Here is an 18,143-nt window from a genome sequence, read left to right on the forward strand (position 1 = left end):
TAGGTTGGTGTTTGCTATATAACATTTACAGTTCTTATATTGGGTGTGCAAGGCCGACAGGCATGCTAAATGTCAATCTCCTTGAGTTCAGGTAATGAGGTGTTCAATAAAAACTTTCGTTATCAGGTTGAGATGGAAACAAAGTATCCATTCTTATTTCAGCTTGTGGAGAATGTATCAAGAAAAATGGCATGAAATGTGTAGTGCATCCCCGTCTGTCAGTACATGTCTACGTACATTGAGAGCTTATCTGCTGACATCATATTAAAACATTTGGTGAAGTCATTAGTTTGTGAAACCGTCTTCAGTGAAACACTTTTCCGTCATTGGAGACCATTACAGAAGATGCTGATGTAATTCAAAATTATGTATTTTACAAGAAACTTGCAGGTTCCTGGAGCTGCAGCAGGTGATAGTCTTGCTTGACATTTTAGTGGGTGTTAGTTGGATTTCACTATTATGTACTTATTCCCTTTTGTCCGTACGATATCCCTTTTGGAAAGGTCAATTTCAATCCAGTGAAAAGGAGCAATTGCTGAAACAGTTGGTCAGAAATCCTAGGGGTAACTGAGGCACAATAGCTCTGTTGTTGGTATTAACCTACAGTGGCTAATACAATGTCTTATAGACTGGCAGACACACAGCCAGTGGCATCTGCTTCAGATTTGTTCAAAGTCTGCACAAATGCTGAATGACCTGATGTCATTGTGCAGTGAAAATACTTCCGTGTGGCTAGCTGTAAAAGGTCTAAGATGGCGAGCAACACTGCCCATCCATTGTTTCATGATTCCTTTTATACAGTATTTCACTTATATATCTGGATTCTCTTTTGATAACTTCTTACTTCTGTAAAAGTATGTCCACACAATGCCTCTTTCCTCATTCACAGTCATAGACACATGGGAACAAAGTGCACGCGCAAAAATGAGTAAAAAGAACACGTGTATGCATGCATGCGTGTTTTCCTATCCACACATTGCCTCATTGTGCAAGCAGTCTGCTATGCATCCATTTCTTTCCTCAGCAAGAAAACAATAAGGCTTTGGCTTACACAGTACCTAAATAACAGAGGTACAAGAAATGCAAAGTGAGAGCAAGGTTGTTTTGTTTTTTGCAAATTTCAAGTGACAGACAGATTTCAGATTTTCTGCTTGAGAAACTAGAGTGACAAGGCTGGCACTAACATTTTGTTAGCTGGCAATCATCATCATTTGTACTAGTTGAGTTGTTTATTTCGCTAAAAAATATGTAATTGAGACCGTTAGTCTTAATGTGAAAGTTAATTGACATTCATTATGTCATTAATTTTATAAACAGTTGTTTAGAATTGATGTCCTCAGACTCAACAAATTCAGAAATTCCATAGACCCTAAATCCACTAGAAGGGGTTGCTTTTCCCATTTTGTATTTTTGGTGTCATCATTGTACTTCATTCAGCTCCACTCCTTCTTTTCTTTTGATCAGAGTAGAATAGAAGTAGAAGTTTATTGTATCATAACATACAATTTTGAGTCATTGATTAAATGTACAGGAGACTCATCAAAACACAAAAACTGGTTTAGAATTTTTCTTATAATATCATTAATATGATATACTGTACTGGATAATTAATTAATTAAGCAATTAATAATTTTTCTTTGAAAGTAACAAGCTATTAAAGATTAACAGTCCTATGTAGTTTCTCTCTCTCCTACTCAAATTTTCGGGTTGTCATTCATGAATTCTTCTACTGAATAGTAACATTTCTGCACTGATTTGATTTCTCATATAAGGTTTTTTCAGTGCTTCTAAATTTATACTGAGCAGTTCTCTTCCTTTCACTTTGTTACATACCCATATACTGTGGAGTTTGAGCGTAAAATTTTAAATGGTGGGTGGGCAGCATAAATTTTATTTATTTCTGTTGTAATCATGTTGAAAATGATTTGCTACATATAAATCATGTTTACTATGAATAAAGAAAATCAGCTCATAGATGTGTAGTGAGGGAACACTTGATATACTTAGATCTCTTAGGAGTGGGTGACATGATTTCTTTCGCCCTACATTGTGCAAATTTCTAACGATGGTTTTCTGGAGTTTTAATATGCGACACATATGGTTTGAGTTACCCCAAAAATGTAATTCCATATCTTATTACTGACTTGTAGGAAGTGACTGTGCGGTTATTTTAGATACTGTTTTTAACACTATTGTTGGTATCCCATCCCATACTGCTGATGTTTTACTTTGTAATGTAATGATAGTATCACATTTTCTATCTTTTACAGTAGTTTTGCTAAATGTACTGAAATTCACCTTCAAATGCCCAGTGTTAAAGAAACTTACTGTATCTTGGTATGTTTCTACATTGATGTTTGATTTGTTTGCATTTATAAAGAATTGATGAAATAATTCAGAAATTTGAGCGGTATTTACAGTAGTTTTGTCCTCTATCTTGATTTCTGAAATATCATGGCCCCTAGCTGTGGCACCTGTTTCAGCTTTGATCACTGGTCGTAATGCATTTGATTTGTTTTCACTATCCAAAATCTATTATTTGCCAGTTCTCTTGCAGCCTTTACAACTTTTTTAAAAATATTTTTGTAATTTTTTTACGTAGGTAACAAAATCAGGACTTGTGTAGCTATCTTTTTCTTGTACTAGATGTTTTTGTTCCTATGTTATAGATCGCTATGTAGCTATCTTTTTCTTGCAGTAGAGATTTTTGTTCCTTCAGTAATCCACTAATCCACTAGTTTGTTTCCTACATTTTTACCATGCACAGTAAGGGGGAAAGTTTAATTAAAAATGTGTTGGAAGTTTTCAAAGAAAGAAGCAAAATTTTCAAAACATGAAATACTATGATCTACAGCACACTCCACCTTATTTAATCTTTGATGGAATAAGTTTATATTTTCTGTGGTGAATTGGCGTTTGGTGTAGGTTCGTTGGAGCAGGTTTCTATTGTGTTTGGTGACTCTGTAAAGAGAGCACAATGGTCAAAAAGTCCTAAATCTAAACAAAACTTATTTGCCTCATTATAAATGTAATTGGTTAAAATATTATCTGTACATGTTGCTGACATTGTGTTTACTTGACTAAAATCAGTGGAATAAGTGCAAAACCCCGATACTTGAATCATATCAAGGAATTTTATTGAGTTGTTGGTTTCACTGGCTAAATCTATGTTGAAATCAGCAGTTATTAAGGTTCTTTGCTTGGATTTCGTTTTGACCTTTTTGCAGTAGGCACTGGAATTTCAACAAAAATTGTTTTCTTGTTTCTGCACATGGAGTTCTACACACATAAAATAACATTTTGCCATAACTCTAAGAAGCAGCTTTCAAATATGCATTCTGCATAAAGGGAATCAAAATTATCTTGCTTCATATTCCATTGATCTTTCCACAAGCATGCACAATTCTCCTTGAGTTAAATTACTCCTACAAAACCTGCTGGCAACATAAAAATGATAAAGGTTATATAAGATTTTGGTACTCTCCTTTGTAAGCTAGTGGTCATTCAAGCATACAGCCTCAGTATTTAGTATTTCTGACAACTTGATTTGCAAGTCATTAAGTTTTGTTTCTCTGCCATTTGTATAGTTTGAACGTGACCCATTTATGTTAAGGTGCATTAAGACCGTGTTGTTACTTTTTTGAATATTCTTAATGACATCTGTTGGCGAAACACTGTGTATTTTCATTTCAACTTTATCAATTTTTACAACCCAAGATCACATAACTAATGAGGAGGTATTGAATAGAATTGGGGAGAAGAGGAGTTTGTGGCACAACGTGACTAGAAGAAGGGATCGGTTGGTAGGACATGTTCTGAGGCATCAAGGGATCACCAATTTAGTACTGGAGGGCAGCGTGGAGGGTAAAAATCGTAGAGGGAGACCAAGAGATGAATACACTAAGCAGATTCAGAAGGATGTAGGTTGCAGTAGGTACTGGGAGATGAAGCAGCTTGCACAGGATATAGTAGTATGGAGAGCTACATCAAACCAGTCTCAATGACTGAAGACCACAACAACAACAACAACATCTCTGCATATTAGTTTCTCTTACCAAGTATGATCTTACAAATACCACTATACATATTGTTGAATGTAGCCGAATCTCGCCTGTTTAGAAGCAGTCCATCTTGTCGTAGACACTTATCACTAATAAATTTATTTGAATCCACAAAAACTGCACCAAGTCTGTTGAATTGCTGTCTGATGCGATCATTTATTCTGTCTGTGTATTTATCACTTTCCAATTTTCTGTGCAGAGTACTACTTAAAATTAACTTTGATGCTGGGTATACATTTTTCACTGTCAGGATTAGATTTCATGCCTTGTTTACGATCTTTTCTCTGCTGCTGGTTTGCAGTGAGTTCGTCCCCACATGCATGAAAATACTGTTACAGTTTTCATTGCGATTTACCAGCAGAAGTGTGTTTTGTCTTGTTGTCCGTCTGTTCTTGAAATGATTATTTAATTGATGTGTGCTTATCTGTGGCCAGATGTACTGCAACAGTTTTAATTAGTGCATCACTAGTTATTAAGAAGTCATTTCCAGTGCTGTTTGTTACTTTCTTGATACTTTCTTCCTCTATTTTTAGTACATAACTATCCACTTATATTTATTTCTAGGTTTGACATATTTTATACCTCTTTCTCGTAATTATCATCATGTTTTTTGGTTTGCATATCACTTTTAACACTTCCAATTTGACTATTTTTGTGGCCATTTTCCATCACTGTTTCACTGTTTTTGCAAATCCATCAACAGTTATTCATTTAATAGTTTCGCGTTACCTTGCTTCCAGATTACTATCTTTTCTGAGAGTCTCGATGTCACTATTCAGTAACTTGATAATTTCGTCTCTTGAATTTATTATATTCAGAAGATCTTCACATTCATCAGTAACACAGTTAAGACATGACCAACTAATATCAACATTTATGAACCTGAGATCCTCATTCACACACTTTTCATATAACCAGAAGTTACATTTCACACAGAGGATGCCTTTTATCACACTTTTTTTGCATTCTTTAAACGCTGAGTTGTTATGCAACTGCTTTTTAGCTGAGACTGAAGTTTTACTGCCCTGTTCTACCAGTGCCATTTTGAGTGATGCCTCATTCCTCATGTTGGGCTGTTAAATAACCATAAGATGAACATTTGTACACAATTTTCTTATGCATTTGTCATAAATTTGAAAGCTCCTCCTCCTCTGTTTCCCTACTTTCAGACAGTAATGTGATTTGGAGACCTTTTATCTAATACTTGACTCTCAGGGCATCATATCTCATATTTTTATTGAAATAATATGTAGAAGCAGCGTACCACATGGCTTCTCTTCTCAGTAATCATCTCTAAAGTTCAGCTTGCTTTCTTGGGAGTCAGTAGACATTATTGCACAAAAATTACCCTCAAGCATAACCTCAAGACATGACACATCAACAAAACACACGTGGGCGGCACGTGGTTATTGTTTGCTGAGCAGCACAAGAGAGGCCCACCTAACGTGAGGAGCAATGTGCTATTATTCATGTCCTCCAAATAAAAGAAATTACTCACACACAAATACACATGCCTGCATGCACTGTTGTATGAAAGTGCATCTGCTAAGTTGAACAGAAAGAAGGCATCGTAAAAAATGGTTAGCTACAGCAATGGCTGGGATATCACCAGCAAATGTTCTTCCAGTGGATTCTGCAAAAGGCAGTCAACATTCTTGTGTTTGCATTTATTTCTGTGTAGTAGCACAATGCTTTAGTGCCCATGCAGCCAGTTCTACTGATGGTTCCTTCAGGCTTGCCAGCCAGCATAAAGAAAAATGGTGAATACTAGCAACAGTGAACGATCTGCTGCATTAATAGTGTCTGATCGTACCGATAGCCCAGACAACTGCAAGGCACACTTTCTCATTTATAGAGTAATTCCTTTCGGACTTCGAGTGCATTCTGGAGGCATAAGCAATAAATCTTTCATTGCAGTCCTGAACTTGTACAAGAACTGTGCCTGTCACATAACAACTAGCATAGTGTGTAGATTTGTCTCGCTATTCTTGATAAAAAGTGATGAAGATGTTACAACCTACTTAAGGATACAAAAAGATCTTTCTTGCCCCTACTCCAAGAAAATTTGTGATCTCCCTGTGGCTGTGTTGTGGCTGTAGCTTGCAACCAAAACTTTGAATCATCTATAGTGTGAGTGCATTCTGAAGAAGCTGCTAATGTTTGGCCTGTTTGCTAGGAAAATTTGCTCCAAGTTTTAACAATCCACATCACAAGTTTTAGATGTATATGACCACAGTGACTTACTTTAGGAGATTCAGCCAACAAGATTCTGGAACATCAAAGTGGTATTCAATATTAGTTTCTTAGGCATCATTGTATATAAGGAAGTGTGTTTGTTTGTTAATTTGTTTGTAATTCATACAAGTCTACAGTTTCATTCTGGTCTTGATGAAATTTTGCACACTTTACCTTCAAGACAACAGAAAGATCACTGTCTATGTAAGATTTTGTAATCTTCAAAGCTCTTGGCCGATTTACTTCAAATTTCTGCTTTCAGATGAAAAAATGAAGAAAATTAATAAAAAATCGAATGCTTGACAAAGGAAATATGTTGTGGTAAACTGATCATTATTCCAATATGAGATTAAATTACAACTACAATACCCATCTTGAAGAAAGTGCCATTAGATGTTACTAGATTACGGAATGAGCAAAAGCTCCAGAATTTGACAGAAACATGATGCGAACTCTTAATTTATTCATTAGTTGCCAGTGTTCCAAATCACATATAGCGTAGAAGGTATTTTAGGCTGTTTTTCACAGTTACTTTTATTATTAAAATCCATGGTGCCATACGTACACTAAGACAGTTGTGGATATAGTACCAACAATAGTCACTAGATCATGGGCCAATCAGAAGATTGCATAGAACCCAATATTTTACGAACTGTGGCATAAACTGTTTGAACATTTTGAGTTGTGCTCAAACACAGCCCTATTTGAAACAGTGAAAACTGAGTGGAAGCAATAAAAGACTAATCTCCAAAAACACAATACTTATAAATAAGAAATCAAAGAGTTATCTATGGTATAATTGTCATTACTAAACTTTTGGTTTGAATTTGGTGTATATTTGCAAATGTCAGACTGGAAACAGAACCCAATTTTTGTGAATGCTGCAGGTGAAGACGTGTTCATTTGTTGTGTTTTGTTGACACCCAGTGACTCAAATATGCCATTCAACTTAAAGCAGTTGCTGTTTCCCATGTGCCTGGCAATCGCTATGACTATCAACAAGGCACAGGGCCAATCACTTCGTGTGGCAGACAGTAAACATCCCAGGCACATGGGGGCATTGCCGCTAGTATACCTCTAAAAAAGAATACTGATACTGTTCAGTCCAAATCCAACAATGCCATTATGAGTGCTTTTAAAAAAACTCCAATGAAAGCAGAACTTAATTTCATGATTTCATCTGCAGAACTATTCAGTAAGTTCACGCAACCATTTCAAAGCCAAACACCTTTGATTCATAAGTTGCACACTGAAATATAAAACATACTTCAGATCTTTTTGGCTCATGTTATAAAGGTTTCTGCTTTGAAAAAAACTGAGATTATTTCTGATGTTCTTCATAATGAACTCTTTGCGTGAGATAATGTTCTTTCTCTTGAGAAACTAGTCATTAGTGGGCAAATACCAAAGATCTTAGTAAACTGGAAGAACTTGTCAAGTTGTGGTTTCTAAATAATGCTGAAACTCATTAGATTGCAGCATGGAAAGATGGGGTGGAAAAGATGTGCTTATCAAGGGTGCCACTGAAAAGTTTTAGGTTTTTAAACTCCAATGAGAGAATAATGAGGAGAAATTGCAGTGACATGTTAAAGGTTGCAAAAATGACGCCATTCAGTGTCCAGGAAATTGCTTAGCAGATGCGTGGAAGGTTCTAGAGTTTGAAAAAGATTACCCAGCTTTAGATGCCAAAGGTGTTCGCAATTACTGGCAGCAGCACATTTCAAAAATAGATTTGTCATCCATAGAGTTAAAATATCCGAAGGCTTCAAAACTTGTTAAGACTTCTCTTACACTATCTCGTGGAAATGTGGATATAGAGAGAAGGTATTCTGTTCGAAACCATACACTAGGAAAAGATAAGGCAGCGATGGCCACAAGATTTTTAAAGTGTGTTTTGACTGAGTGATAATTTGGGACAATACCCCCATTTTCTTCTTTTGCTGATTGATTCTCAACTCGTTATGTATGGACAGCAAGCAAATGCAAATTATAAGGCTTGTAAAGAAGAATGTGAAAGGAAAGAAAACCTAAATTAGAAGAAAAGCAAAATGAGGTACAAAGCCAAAGGCATCTTGAAGAGGAGATTAAAAAATATTAATTATTTTCTCATGATGTTACTGCACTTTGAGGATTTTAGCCTCTTCAAGTTTTCTCCATTCTGCCTTCTCCAGTGCAGTTCTCCGCCATCCTCAGACTCTGAGAGATTAGATATGATCGTCCACATTGCCTGTCCACTGCTTTCTTGGTTTTCCTCTCTCTTATTCCTGTTGGCCTCCATTCAAAAACATTTTTTGTTCTTCTTCCAGTATCCACCCTCTAGGCATGTCCAAGCCAGACTATTCTATTTTTTATTGTTCTTATAATGTCAGCTCTTTGTAGGAGGTGTTCATTTTAAATCTCCAGAAACCATTGTTGCCCTGAACTTCCCCATAGATCATTCACAGAACCTTGCATTCAAATGTCCTGAGCTGCTGTTATCATTATTTGTTCATGTCTGTGTTTTGCGTAGGTTACAGCTGTCGGTTTAATAACCTAGAGGTCAATAATTTCTTAAACATGTGGAAGCGTCTATTGCCATTTAGGACACAAAATTTTATTTCAGCTGACATAGAATTTTTCGTATTAATATTAGATCTCAGATATTCAAAGTTCTATGCATGATCAAAATCGAACAAGTTATTTTCCTTCCTGATGAAATTCAGATGCTTAATCTTCATTTCATTAATAGTAGGGCCTCTGAAATACTGTGTCTTCTTTCAGCTTTCATATTGTTCTCTCTAGTAAAACACTTCTACTAATAATTGCTACATCTACATATGCAAATATCAGACTTAACTTTGTGTTTATGTAACCATATATTTGAACCTTTCAAATGGCTGCTTAAGCTGTCAGATTAAACATGCATAACAGAAAGGGCATCCCCTTGTCTGACTCCTTTGCTAATGCTAAACCACTGACTCTCACTGCAGCCTTCGAACCAGCCAGCGTTGCTTGAATAAGTGAAACATATACCGTGCTGGTATACCAAGTGTTGGCAAATCATCTAGCATTTCTGCCTTATCAAGACCATTGAAGGATGCTTGAAATTTACTTTAAGATTACGATGCCAAATTTTAAACTTGTATGCCTTTTCACGTATTTGCTTCAGCACAAATATCTGATCTGTTGTTGACCTATTAGGCCGAAAGCCAACTGATATTCTCCCAGAATCTCTCCTGCATGCGGAAATAGCCTATTGTAGATAATAATACAGAGAATCTTACAGGTTACATTCAGCAAGGTAATCCCTCAGTAATTCGAACAATGAAATTTCTGTCTTTTCTTATGTATTATTTGGATTACACCTAAGCTCCAGCCTTCTGGGATTCTTTCCTCATTCCACCCAAGTTTGATAAGTTTGTGGATTCATTTATGGAGACTAATTCCACCATTTTTTAACAGCTCTACAGCAATTTCATCAGTTCCTGATGCTTTGTAGGTGTTTTAGACAGTGTACTATCTTCAGTACATCCTGTATGTGGATTCTTCTGTCTCTAGATCTGCCGTGTAGAAGAGTGGCGGCTGCTCACTTCTGGTGGAATTGCCCTCCAGAATTCCTTTGCACTATTGGCTCAATTTGTGTGGAAAATTCTCTCTCTGTCCTTAAGTGCTTTTATTTTTGGTCTATATTCTTGAGTCCCTTCTTTAATTCTATAATAAAATTTTGTGCTCTCTTTCCTCTGGTAGCACTCTTCCATCTTCTCTGTCTCCTTAGGGCTTCCCTTTATTCCACTTCCACATGCTCTTGCTACCTTTATTCTTTTTCCATTATAATTATAATCCTTGATTTGATCTTATATTTTGTATCAGAATTATCTCCTCAGAAAGTAGCCCCCTTTTTCCATCTCAGTACACATCTCTTTGATACCAGTATATGTACTATTGGTTTGGTTTATTTCTTCCGTATTTTCCACGTCTCTCTGTAGATATTTTTCCTTGGGAAGAAGGTATTTACTGCCTTTTACTTGGCCTCAAAAGCAAACTGCAATCTTCATACTTTTGTACTAGTTTCAGTGTACGGACTTTCATTAAGAAACACATTTCTGAAAGCCTCTTCTTTGTTCAGTTTGGCATTATAATCACCAAGGACTATTTTAGAGCTATATCTAGGTATTCTATTACAAACCTCCTGTAGTAGTTGATCATATAAACCATGTAGCAGTTGATCATATAAACCATGTAGCATACCTTCGTCTGATTCTTCTGTTACCGCACATCGGTCACATTATGAAATTTATCTTTGATATGCAGAGTATGTTTTCTTTCATCATGTAGAATGAAAGCAATACCAGATCTACATGTATCACCTGTTCCTGAATAATATAGGGAGAATTTATGCTTAGAATCTCACCTCTTCCTTTCCACCTGATTTCCTAAAGTGCAACATGTTCCATTCTGTAGCTTATCATCTCTTCCACAGTACTACTCATAGCTTCTGTTTGCAGCAGGTTACCCACGTACCAAATTTATTAGAATACTTCTAGATAAGCTCAAATACTGTGGTATGACTGGGACAGTGCTCAAATGGTTTAAATCGTACCTAACTGGAAGAGTGCAGAAAGTTGAAATAAACAGTTCACATAATATGCAAAAAACTGGTGATTTCTCAAACTGGGCAACAATCAAGAATGGGGTGCCGCAAGGTTCGGTCTTGGGTCCTCTGCTGTTCTTAATATATATTGATGACTTGCCATTCTATATTCACGAAGATGCAAAGATGGTACCTTTTGCCGATGATACAGGTATAGCTATCACACCCGACAGACAAGAATTAACTGATGAAATTGTAAATGATGTTTTTCAGAAAATCATTAAGTGGTTCTCTGCAAATGGGCTCTCATTAAACTTTGACAGGACACAGTATATACACTTCCACACAGTAAATGGAATGACACCATTCATAAATATAGACTTCAATCAGAAATCCGTAGCTAAGGTAGAATATTCAAAATTTCTAGGTGTATGCATTGATGAGGGGTTGAACTGGAAAAAACACACTGAGGATCTGCTGAAACGTTTGAGTTCAGCTACTTATGCTATTAGGGTCATTGCAAATTTTGGCGATGTACATCTGAGTAAATTAGCTTACCACGCCTATTTTCATTCTCCACTTTCGTATGGCATCAAATTCTGGGGAAACTCATCATTGAGTAAAAGACTATTCATTGCACAAAAGCGTGTCATCAGAATAATTGCTGAAGCTCATCCAAGATCATCCTGCAGACACTTATTTAAAGAGCTAGAAATCTTGACTGTAGCCTCACAATATATATATTCACTTATGAAATATGTTATTAACAATCCGAACGAATTCAAAAGTAATAGCAGTGTACATAGCTACAACACTAGGAGAAAGGATGATCTTCACTACTCAAGGTTAAATCTAACTTTGGCTCAGAAGGGAGTAAATTATGCTGCCACAGAAGTCTTTGGTCACTTACCTAATAGCATCAAAAGTCTGACAGAAAGCCATATAGCATTTAAAAGGAAATTAAAAGAATTTCTTAATAGCAACTCCTTCTACTCATTAGATGAATTTTTGAATATAGTAAGTGAGTAATTTCCCAACCCCCACAAAAAAAAAATGTGTCATGTAATATTTTGTCTAATGTAATATCTTGTATAGACACCTTTTATTAACCTGACACGTTCCACATCATTACAAAGTGTTGTATTCATGGTCTATGGAACAAGTACTAATCTAATCTAATCTATAAAACCAATATATCGTTATTCCTGTTCCTTGGTGCAATTCATCCTTGTAAGCACATTCATGATAATAGACCTTCTACAAGGCAAGGGTATCAGCCCTGTGCTCAACCCCCAACCTGGTGGACCAGGCTTTCATTTTGGGGTTAGCTCCCACAGAGAGGTTGACGACATAGTCTGTAGACATCCCCCCCCCTCCCTCCCTCTGTAGACACCCCCCCCCCCCCCCCCCCGCCCTCCCTCTGTATTGGGTGACACTTTTCATCTGGCTCCTCTGCTGAGGCCATCGTAGTTTGGGTGATCCTACCAGTAGCTACACTACCACTGGCATAGCACCCAGCTTCATTCAAAGCTCACAAGCCTCCCCACCCACCACATAAGGTGCAGTCAACAAGTTTAAAAAGTGAAGTTTAAGAAGATGAATAACCTGAAATTCAAATGACTGTAGACAGCTTTTCTGAAAGAAAAGGAAAAAAATGATTTAAAGGCAGCAGAATGTGCCCATGGTATGCTTAAAGTACACAAATCATGAAAGCGGTAGAAAATGAGGTGGAAACCTATCATAAAAATCTTGATTAAAAATTATAGTATAATGGTCATTTTTTACTAAGATTTTTAAGACACAGTAATCCAAAAATATTTTGTTAATCTTTTTCAAGTATTGAAGTGTAGGATGCCATGAGGTGTAAAATTGTGATGCAGATTTTGTTTTTCGATGACAGTCATCAATATCGAATTATGTCTATCAAATTACCAAATTAATAAATTTCTGTGAAAAAAATTGCTGTACCCCATCCAGGATCATATTAGAGAAATTTATTTTGTTCTTAACCTGATTTTTTGGTCGGGGATTATTCAAGATGAAAACAATTCATTTGTACTATATGTGTGTATTGAAATAATTTGACACAGTCATCTTTTTGAAATACTGTATGAACTTAACCATTTTTTCAAATATTTTATAACTCTTTTCAAGTGCCATCGCAGCTCCTCACCCTGAAACAGATATTTTTTGGCATGAAAAAGGTATGGCATACTACCTGATAATTCAGAATTCACTGCCAATGCAATTGATGGGGTGTCCTCAAAAGCAATGCAACCTCTTCACCATCAGCAGTATGGTGCTTACTGCCCCATGAGATAGATGGATCACCATTAACAGTCTCATGACCTCACTCCACGAGACATTGTGGAGAGGTTTGCAGTTCAACTCAGGACATTTGTGCAAAGCCTGGCAATCGGGAAATTAACAGCAACAACAACAATAATTCTCGTTTCTTGCAGATTAAATGCTGCTGATAAAAATTTATTCCACCCACAGAATTCAAACCAGTTACCTCTGAGCTGAGCATTACATCATTAATACCTTTTTGTGTCATAAGCAAATGTTTTATTTCAGGTTTGATGCTACGTTTGTTACGTTATTTACCCCGTTCATTGTGTGTTTGTGTGTGTGTGTGTGTGTGTGTGTGTGTGTGTGTTTTTTAACATTTTTTTGGACAGAAACATTTCGGTTGGAAGAAATTTTGGTACAGTGACATTGTGATTAAATATTTTAGATTTTCACTAACTTCCTTCTTTTTCTTAAACCCTCCCACCTTTTCTTTTTTCCTCTGCATGAAATGGCCTTCTTATTGGATGCATTAAGAAGCTTTTCATGTATTTCATCAAAGTTAAGATTTACCTATCTATGTGCTGTAAATAAAAACATTCAGTACTATGTTTGCTCAGTTATTACTGAATTAATAGTTACGTGATAACACATAAAACGTAGTTTTCACTTTTTGTCACATTATACTGTGTTTTATTGCTATATTAAATTTATAACATGCTTTTGCAAACAGGAGTCATATAGACTAGTGATGAAAATGAGACCAAAGGATATGCGCAAACGCCTAATGGTTAAATTCAGAGGAGAAGAAGGTTTAGATTATGGAGGTGTTGCTCGTGAGTGGCTGTACCTTCTGTCACATGAAATGCTGAATCCTCAGTACGGACTTTTCCAGTATTCACGTGAAGATAATTACACTTTGCAGATCAATCCTGATAGCAGCATTAATCCTGTAAGTATTTTTCAGTGTCATGTCATACATAGTTTTCTCAAATGTGGTTGATAATTCACAATCAAAAATCTGTAACTTGATTTCCTCCACAGGAGCATTTATCATATTTTCACTTTGTGGGCCGTGTAATTGGGATAGCTGTTTTCCATGGTCATTACATTGATGGAGGCTTTACAATGCCATTTTATAAGATGTTGCTTAATAAACCTATAACACTGGATGATATTGAAGGTGTGGATCCTGAACTGCATAGGAGCTTAACATGGATGCTGTAAGTTCCAGAACATTCTCATTATTTTTGTTTGAGAACCTGTGTTAATGTACCTCAAATAATTTAGAAATTTGTGTGATGTTACAGTAGTGTACAAATACACAGTTGTCAATATTTGAAATGAATATAAACTAACGAAACATCCTAACTTATTAAAATTGCATGTTGAGCTCAAGACTAGGAACTGTATGCCTTTCATGGCAGCACCTTACTGATGGAGCTATACAGAGAAAACTATAGTATTGGTGTAAAGTTTCAGTCTACCAATATATTCCTCCTCTTTCCAAACTTCAAAGAGACACTCCTGCATTCTTTGGGACTAGCACCACAGGAGGAAAAGTAGGGCATAGAATGACTTCTAAATATACAAAGGTTCTAAAGAAAAGTTGATGGTCAGAGAAAAATCAAAGTTTGTTGTTTGATTAGTGTATATGCTTACATCTATGTCAGTGATGTCAGGTATTCAATAAGGAAGGAAAAAATTTGTTTCTGATATGTATGTATCAAGTGGAACATTATGGTGATGCCTATTCTGTGGGTTTGAACACACCTATGTTAAGGATGGGGCACGTAATACGGTACTGAAAATATAGAATACAGTGTATTAGGGGTATGGGTACAGGTATCATGATAATTGAAAACTTAGTATGTACCCACATTAGTGTGTAAGTTGTTTTTTCTTTGTGTCTAACAGTCTTCCTGCTAACAGATCACATAATTTACTACCTGATGTTTCCTGCTCAATTGTAACTGCACCATGAAACAGATTATGCATGTCAGTATAGACTATCAATTTTGCATAGGTGTGTCGGCACTTCAATACCTGAATAGTTGCTTAGTTGCCCAAGGGAATATAAACATTCGTGGATTGCTTTTGCTACAAGTAGTTGGAGGTACTAACCAGTCTAAAAACAGCTATAATCATTAGTCAGAAAATAGAGTAAATAAAGATGTAATGTTGTCCAGTACACTGTCCTCAGCCATTGATAGAAATACCTGCACTTACACCCCTAATGCTCTGTATGTATTAAGGACACAGAGAAAACATTTGGTTTGACTGTTGACAAAGACTTGGAAACAATTGAGATTTAAATGACATTCATAGAGACAAATTGAGATGGCTCAGCAATCAAGAATGATTATCATGGCAGCCGCAAGGTTGGTTGGATAATGCTTTCAGTGGTATTATCAGGATGTCCACCAAATTCTGAAATATTCAGAAGAGCCAGGAACTTTCAAAATTGGGAAAAACCTTTTATTTTATTCAAAAACCTTGATTTTTTTTAAAAAAAAAAAACCTTCTGGTGTATTCAGTTTTTATAGATACATAATAGTGAACACATCACTGTAGCCAAGATAGACACTTAAGTCCATGCCTACCACAGTAGTACAAGTTTATATAGTACTAGTTCTGCATCTGATGAAGAGATTGAAGACATGCATGATGCGCTAAAAGAAATTATTCAGATAGTTTAGGGAGATGAAAATTTAATAGTTATGGGGGACTGGAATTTAAGGGAGAGAAGGAAAACTGGTAGATGAATATGGACTTGGGTAAGGAATGAAAGGGGAAGCCACGTGGTAAGATTTTTGCACAGAGCACAACTTAATCGTAGCCAACACTTGGTTTAAGAATCATGAAAGAAGGTTGTGTATGAGGAAGAGGCCTGAAGACACTGGAAGGTTTCAGATAGATTATTTAATGGTTAGACAAAGATTTAGGAACCAGGTTTTAAATTGTAAGACATTTCCAGGGGCAGATGTGAACTCTGACCACAATTTATTGGTTAGGAACTGTAGATTGAAAGTGAAGATCTGCAAAAGGCAGGAATTTAAGAAGATGGAATCTGGAAAAACTGAAAGAACCAGAGGTTGTAGAGAGTTTCAGAGAGAGCTTTAGGGAACAATTGACAAACACAGGGGAAAGAAATACAGTAGAAGAAGAATGGGTTGCTTTCAGAGATGAAATAGTGAAGGCAGCAGAGAATCAAGTAGGTAAACAGATGAGGATTAGCAGAAATCTTTGGGTAACAGAAGAGAGATTAAATTTAACTGATGAAAGGAGAAAATACAAAAATGCAGTAAATGAGCTGGAGAAAAGGAATACAAGCATCTCAAAAATGAGATCATCAGGAAGTGCAAAATGGCTAAGCAGGGATGGCTGGAGGACAGATGCAAGGATGTAGAAACGTGTATCACTAGGGGTAAGATAGATACTGCCTACAGGAGAATTAGACACACTTTGGAGAAAAGAAAACCACCTGTATTGGCCTATCAAGATGTCAGACGGAAAACCAATTCTAAGCAAAGAAGGAAAAGCGTAAAGGTGGAAGGAGTTATAGAGGGTCTATACACAGGAGATGTACTTCAGGGCAGTACTATGAAAACGGAAGAGAACTTTGATGAAGATGAAATGGGATGTACGATACTGCATGAAAAATCTGACAGAGCACTGAAAAACCTAAGTCGAAACAAGGCCCCAGGAGGAGAAAACATTCCATTAGAACTACTGATAGCCTTGAGTCAGCCACCCATGCCAAAACTCGCTTTCATTTGGAGAGCAATATGTATGAGACAGGCGAAATACCCTCAGACTTCAAGAAAAATACAATAATTCCAATCCCAGAGAAAGCAGGTGTTGACAGGTGTGAATATTATCAAACTATCAGTTTAATAAGTTATGGTTGCAAAATACTAACATGAATTCTTTACAGACGATTGGAAAAACTGGTAGAAGCTGACGTCGGGGAAGATCAATTTGGATTCTGTAGAAGTATTGGAACACATGAGGCAATTCTGACTCTACGACTTATCTTCTACGATAGATTAAGGAAAAGCAAACCTATGTTTCTAGCATTTGTAGACTTCGAGAAAGCTTTTGACAATGTTGACTGGAATACTCTCTTTAAAATTCTGAATGTGGCAGGGGTCAAATACAGGGAGCAAAAGGCTATTAACAATTTGTACCGAAACCAAATGGCAATTATAAGAGTCAAGGGGCACAAAAGGGAAGCCATGGTTGAGAAGGGAGTGATACAGGGTTGTAGCCTATTCCCGATGTTATTCAATCTGTATATTGAGCAAGCAGTAAAGCAAAAGAGAAAAATTTGGTCTAGGAATCCATCATGAAGAAATATAAATTTTGTGGTTTGCTGATGACATTGTAATTTTGTCAGAGATAGCAGGTGAATGATATGGCCAATTTCTTGAAAGGAGAATGTAAGATGGACTCAACAAAAGCAAAATGAGGATAATGGAATGTAGTCAAATTAAATCAGGTGATGCTTAGGGAATTATATTAGGAAGTGAGGCACTTAAAGTAGTAGATGAGTTTTGCTATTTGGGGAGCAAAGTAAATGATGATGGTCGAAGTTGAGAGGACATAAAATGTAGACTGGAAATGGCAAGGAAAGCATTTCAGAAGCAGAGAAATTTGTTAACATCAAGTATAGATTTAAGTGTCGGGAAGTCTTTTCTGAAAGTATTTGTATGGAGTGTAGCCATGAATGGAAGTGAAACATGGACGATAAATAGTTTGGACAAGAAGAGAATAGAAGCTTTCGAAATGTGGTGCTACAGAAGAATGCTGAAGATTAGATGGGTAGATCACATAACTAATTGAGAGGTACTGGATAGAATTGGGAGAAGAGGAATTTGTAGTCCAACTTGAGTAGAAGAAGGGATCGGTTGGTAGAATACGTTCTGAGGCATCAAGGGATACTGTATTGGAGTGAAGCGTGAAGGGTAAAAACTGCAGAGGGGACC

At 36.5% G+C, this 18,143-nt stretch overlaps 1 protein-coding gene across 1 annotated transcript in view; it reads left to right on the plus strand.

The window, feature by feature from the left end:
* LOC124774968 (E3 ubiquitin-protein ligase SMURF1) overlaps window positions 1-18,143 on the plus strand; it is a 167,819-nt gene that overhangs the window by 118,074 nt on the left and 31,602 nt on the right. The window contains exons 10-11 of the mRNA XM_047249693.1: window positions 13,889-14,107; window positions 14,200-14,378. Of these exons, the coding sequence (XP_047105649.1) occupies window positions 13,889-14,107; window positions 14,200-14,378 (398 nt within the window). The remainder of the gene's footprint in view (window positions 1-13,888; window positions 14,108-14,199; window positions 14,379-18,143) is intronic.

This window comes from Schistocerca piceifrons, chromosome 2 (assembly GCF_021461385.2).
Source record: "Schistocerca piceifrons isolate TAMUIC-IGC-003096 chromosome 2, iqSchPice1.1, whole genome shotgun sequence".
NCBI classification, from domain to species: domain Eukaryota; kingdom Metazoa; phylum Arthropoda; class Insecta; order Orthoptera; family Acrididae; genus Schistocerca; species Schistocerca piceifrons.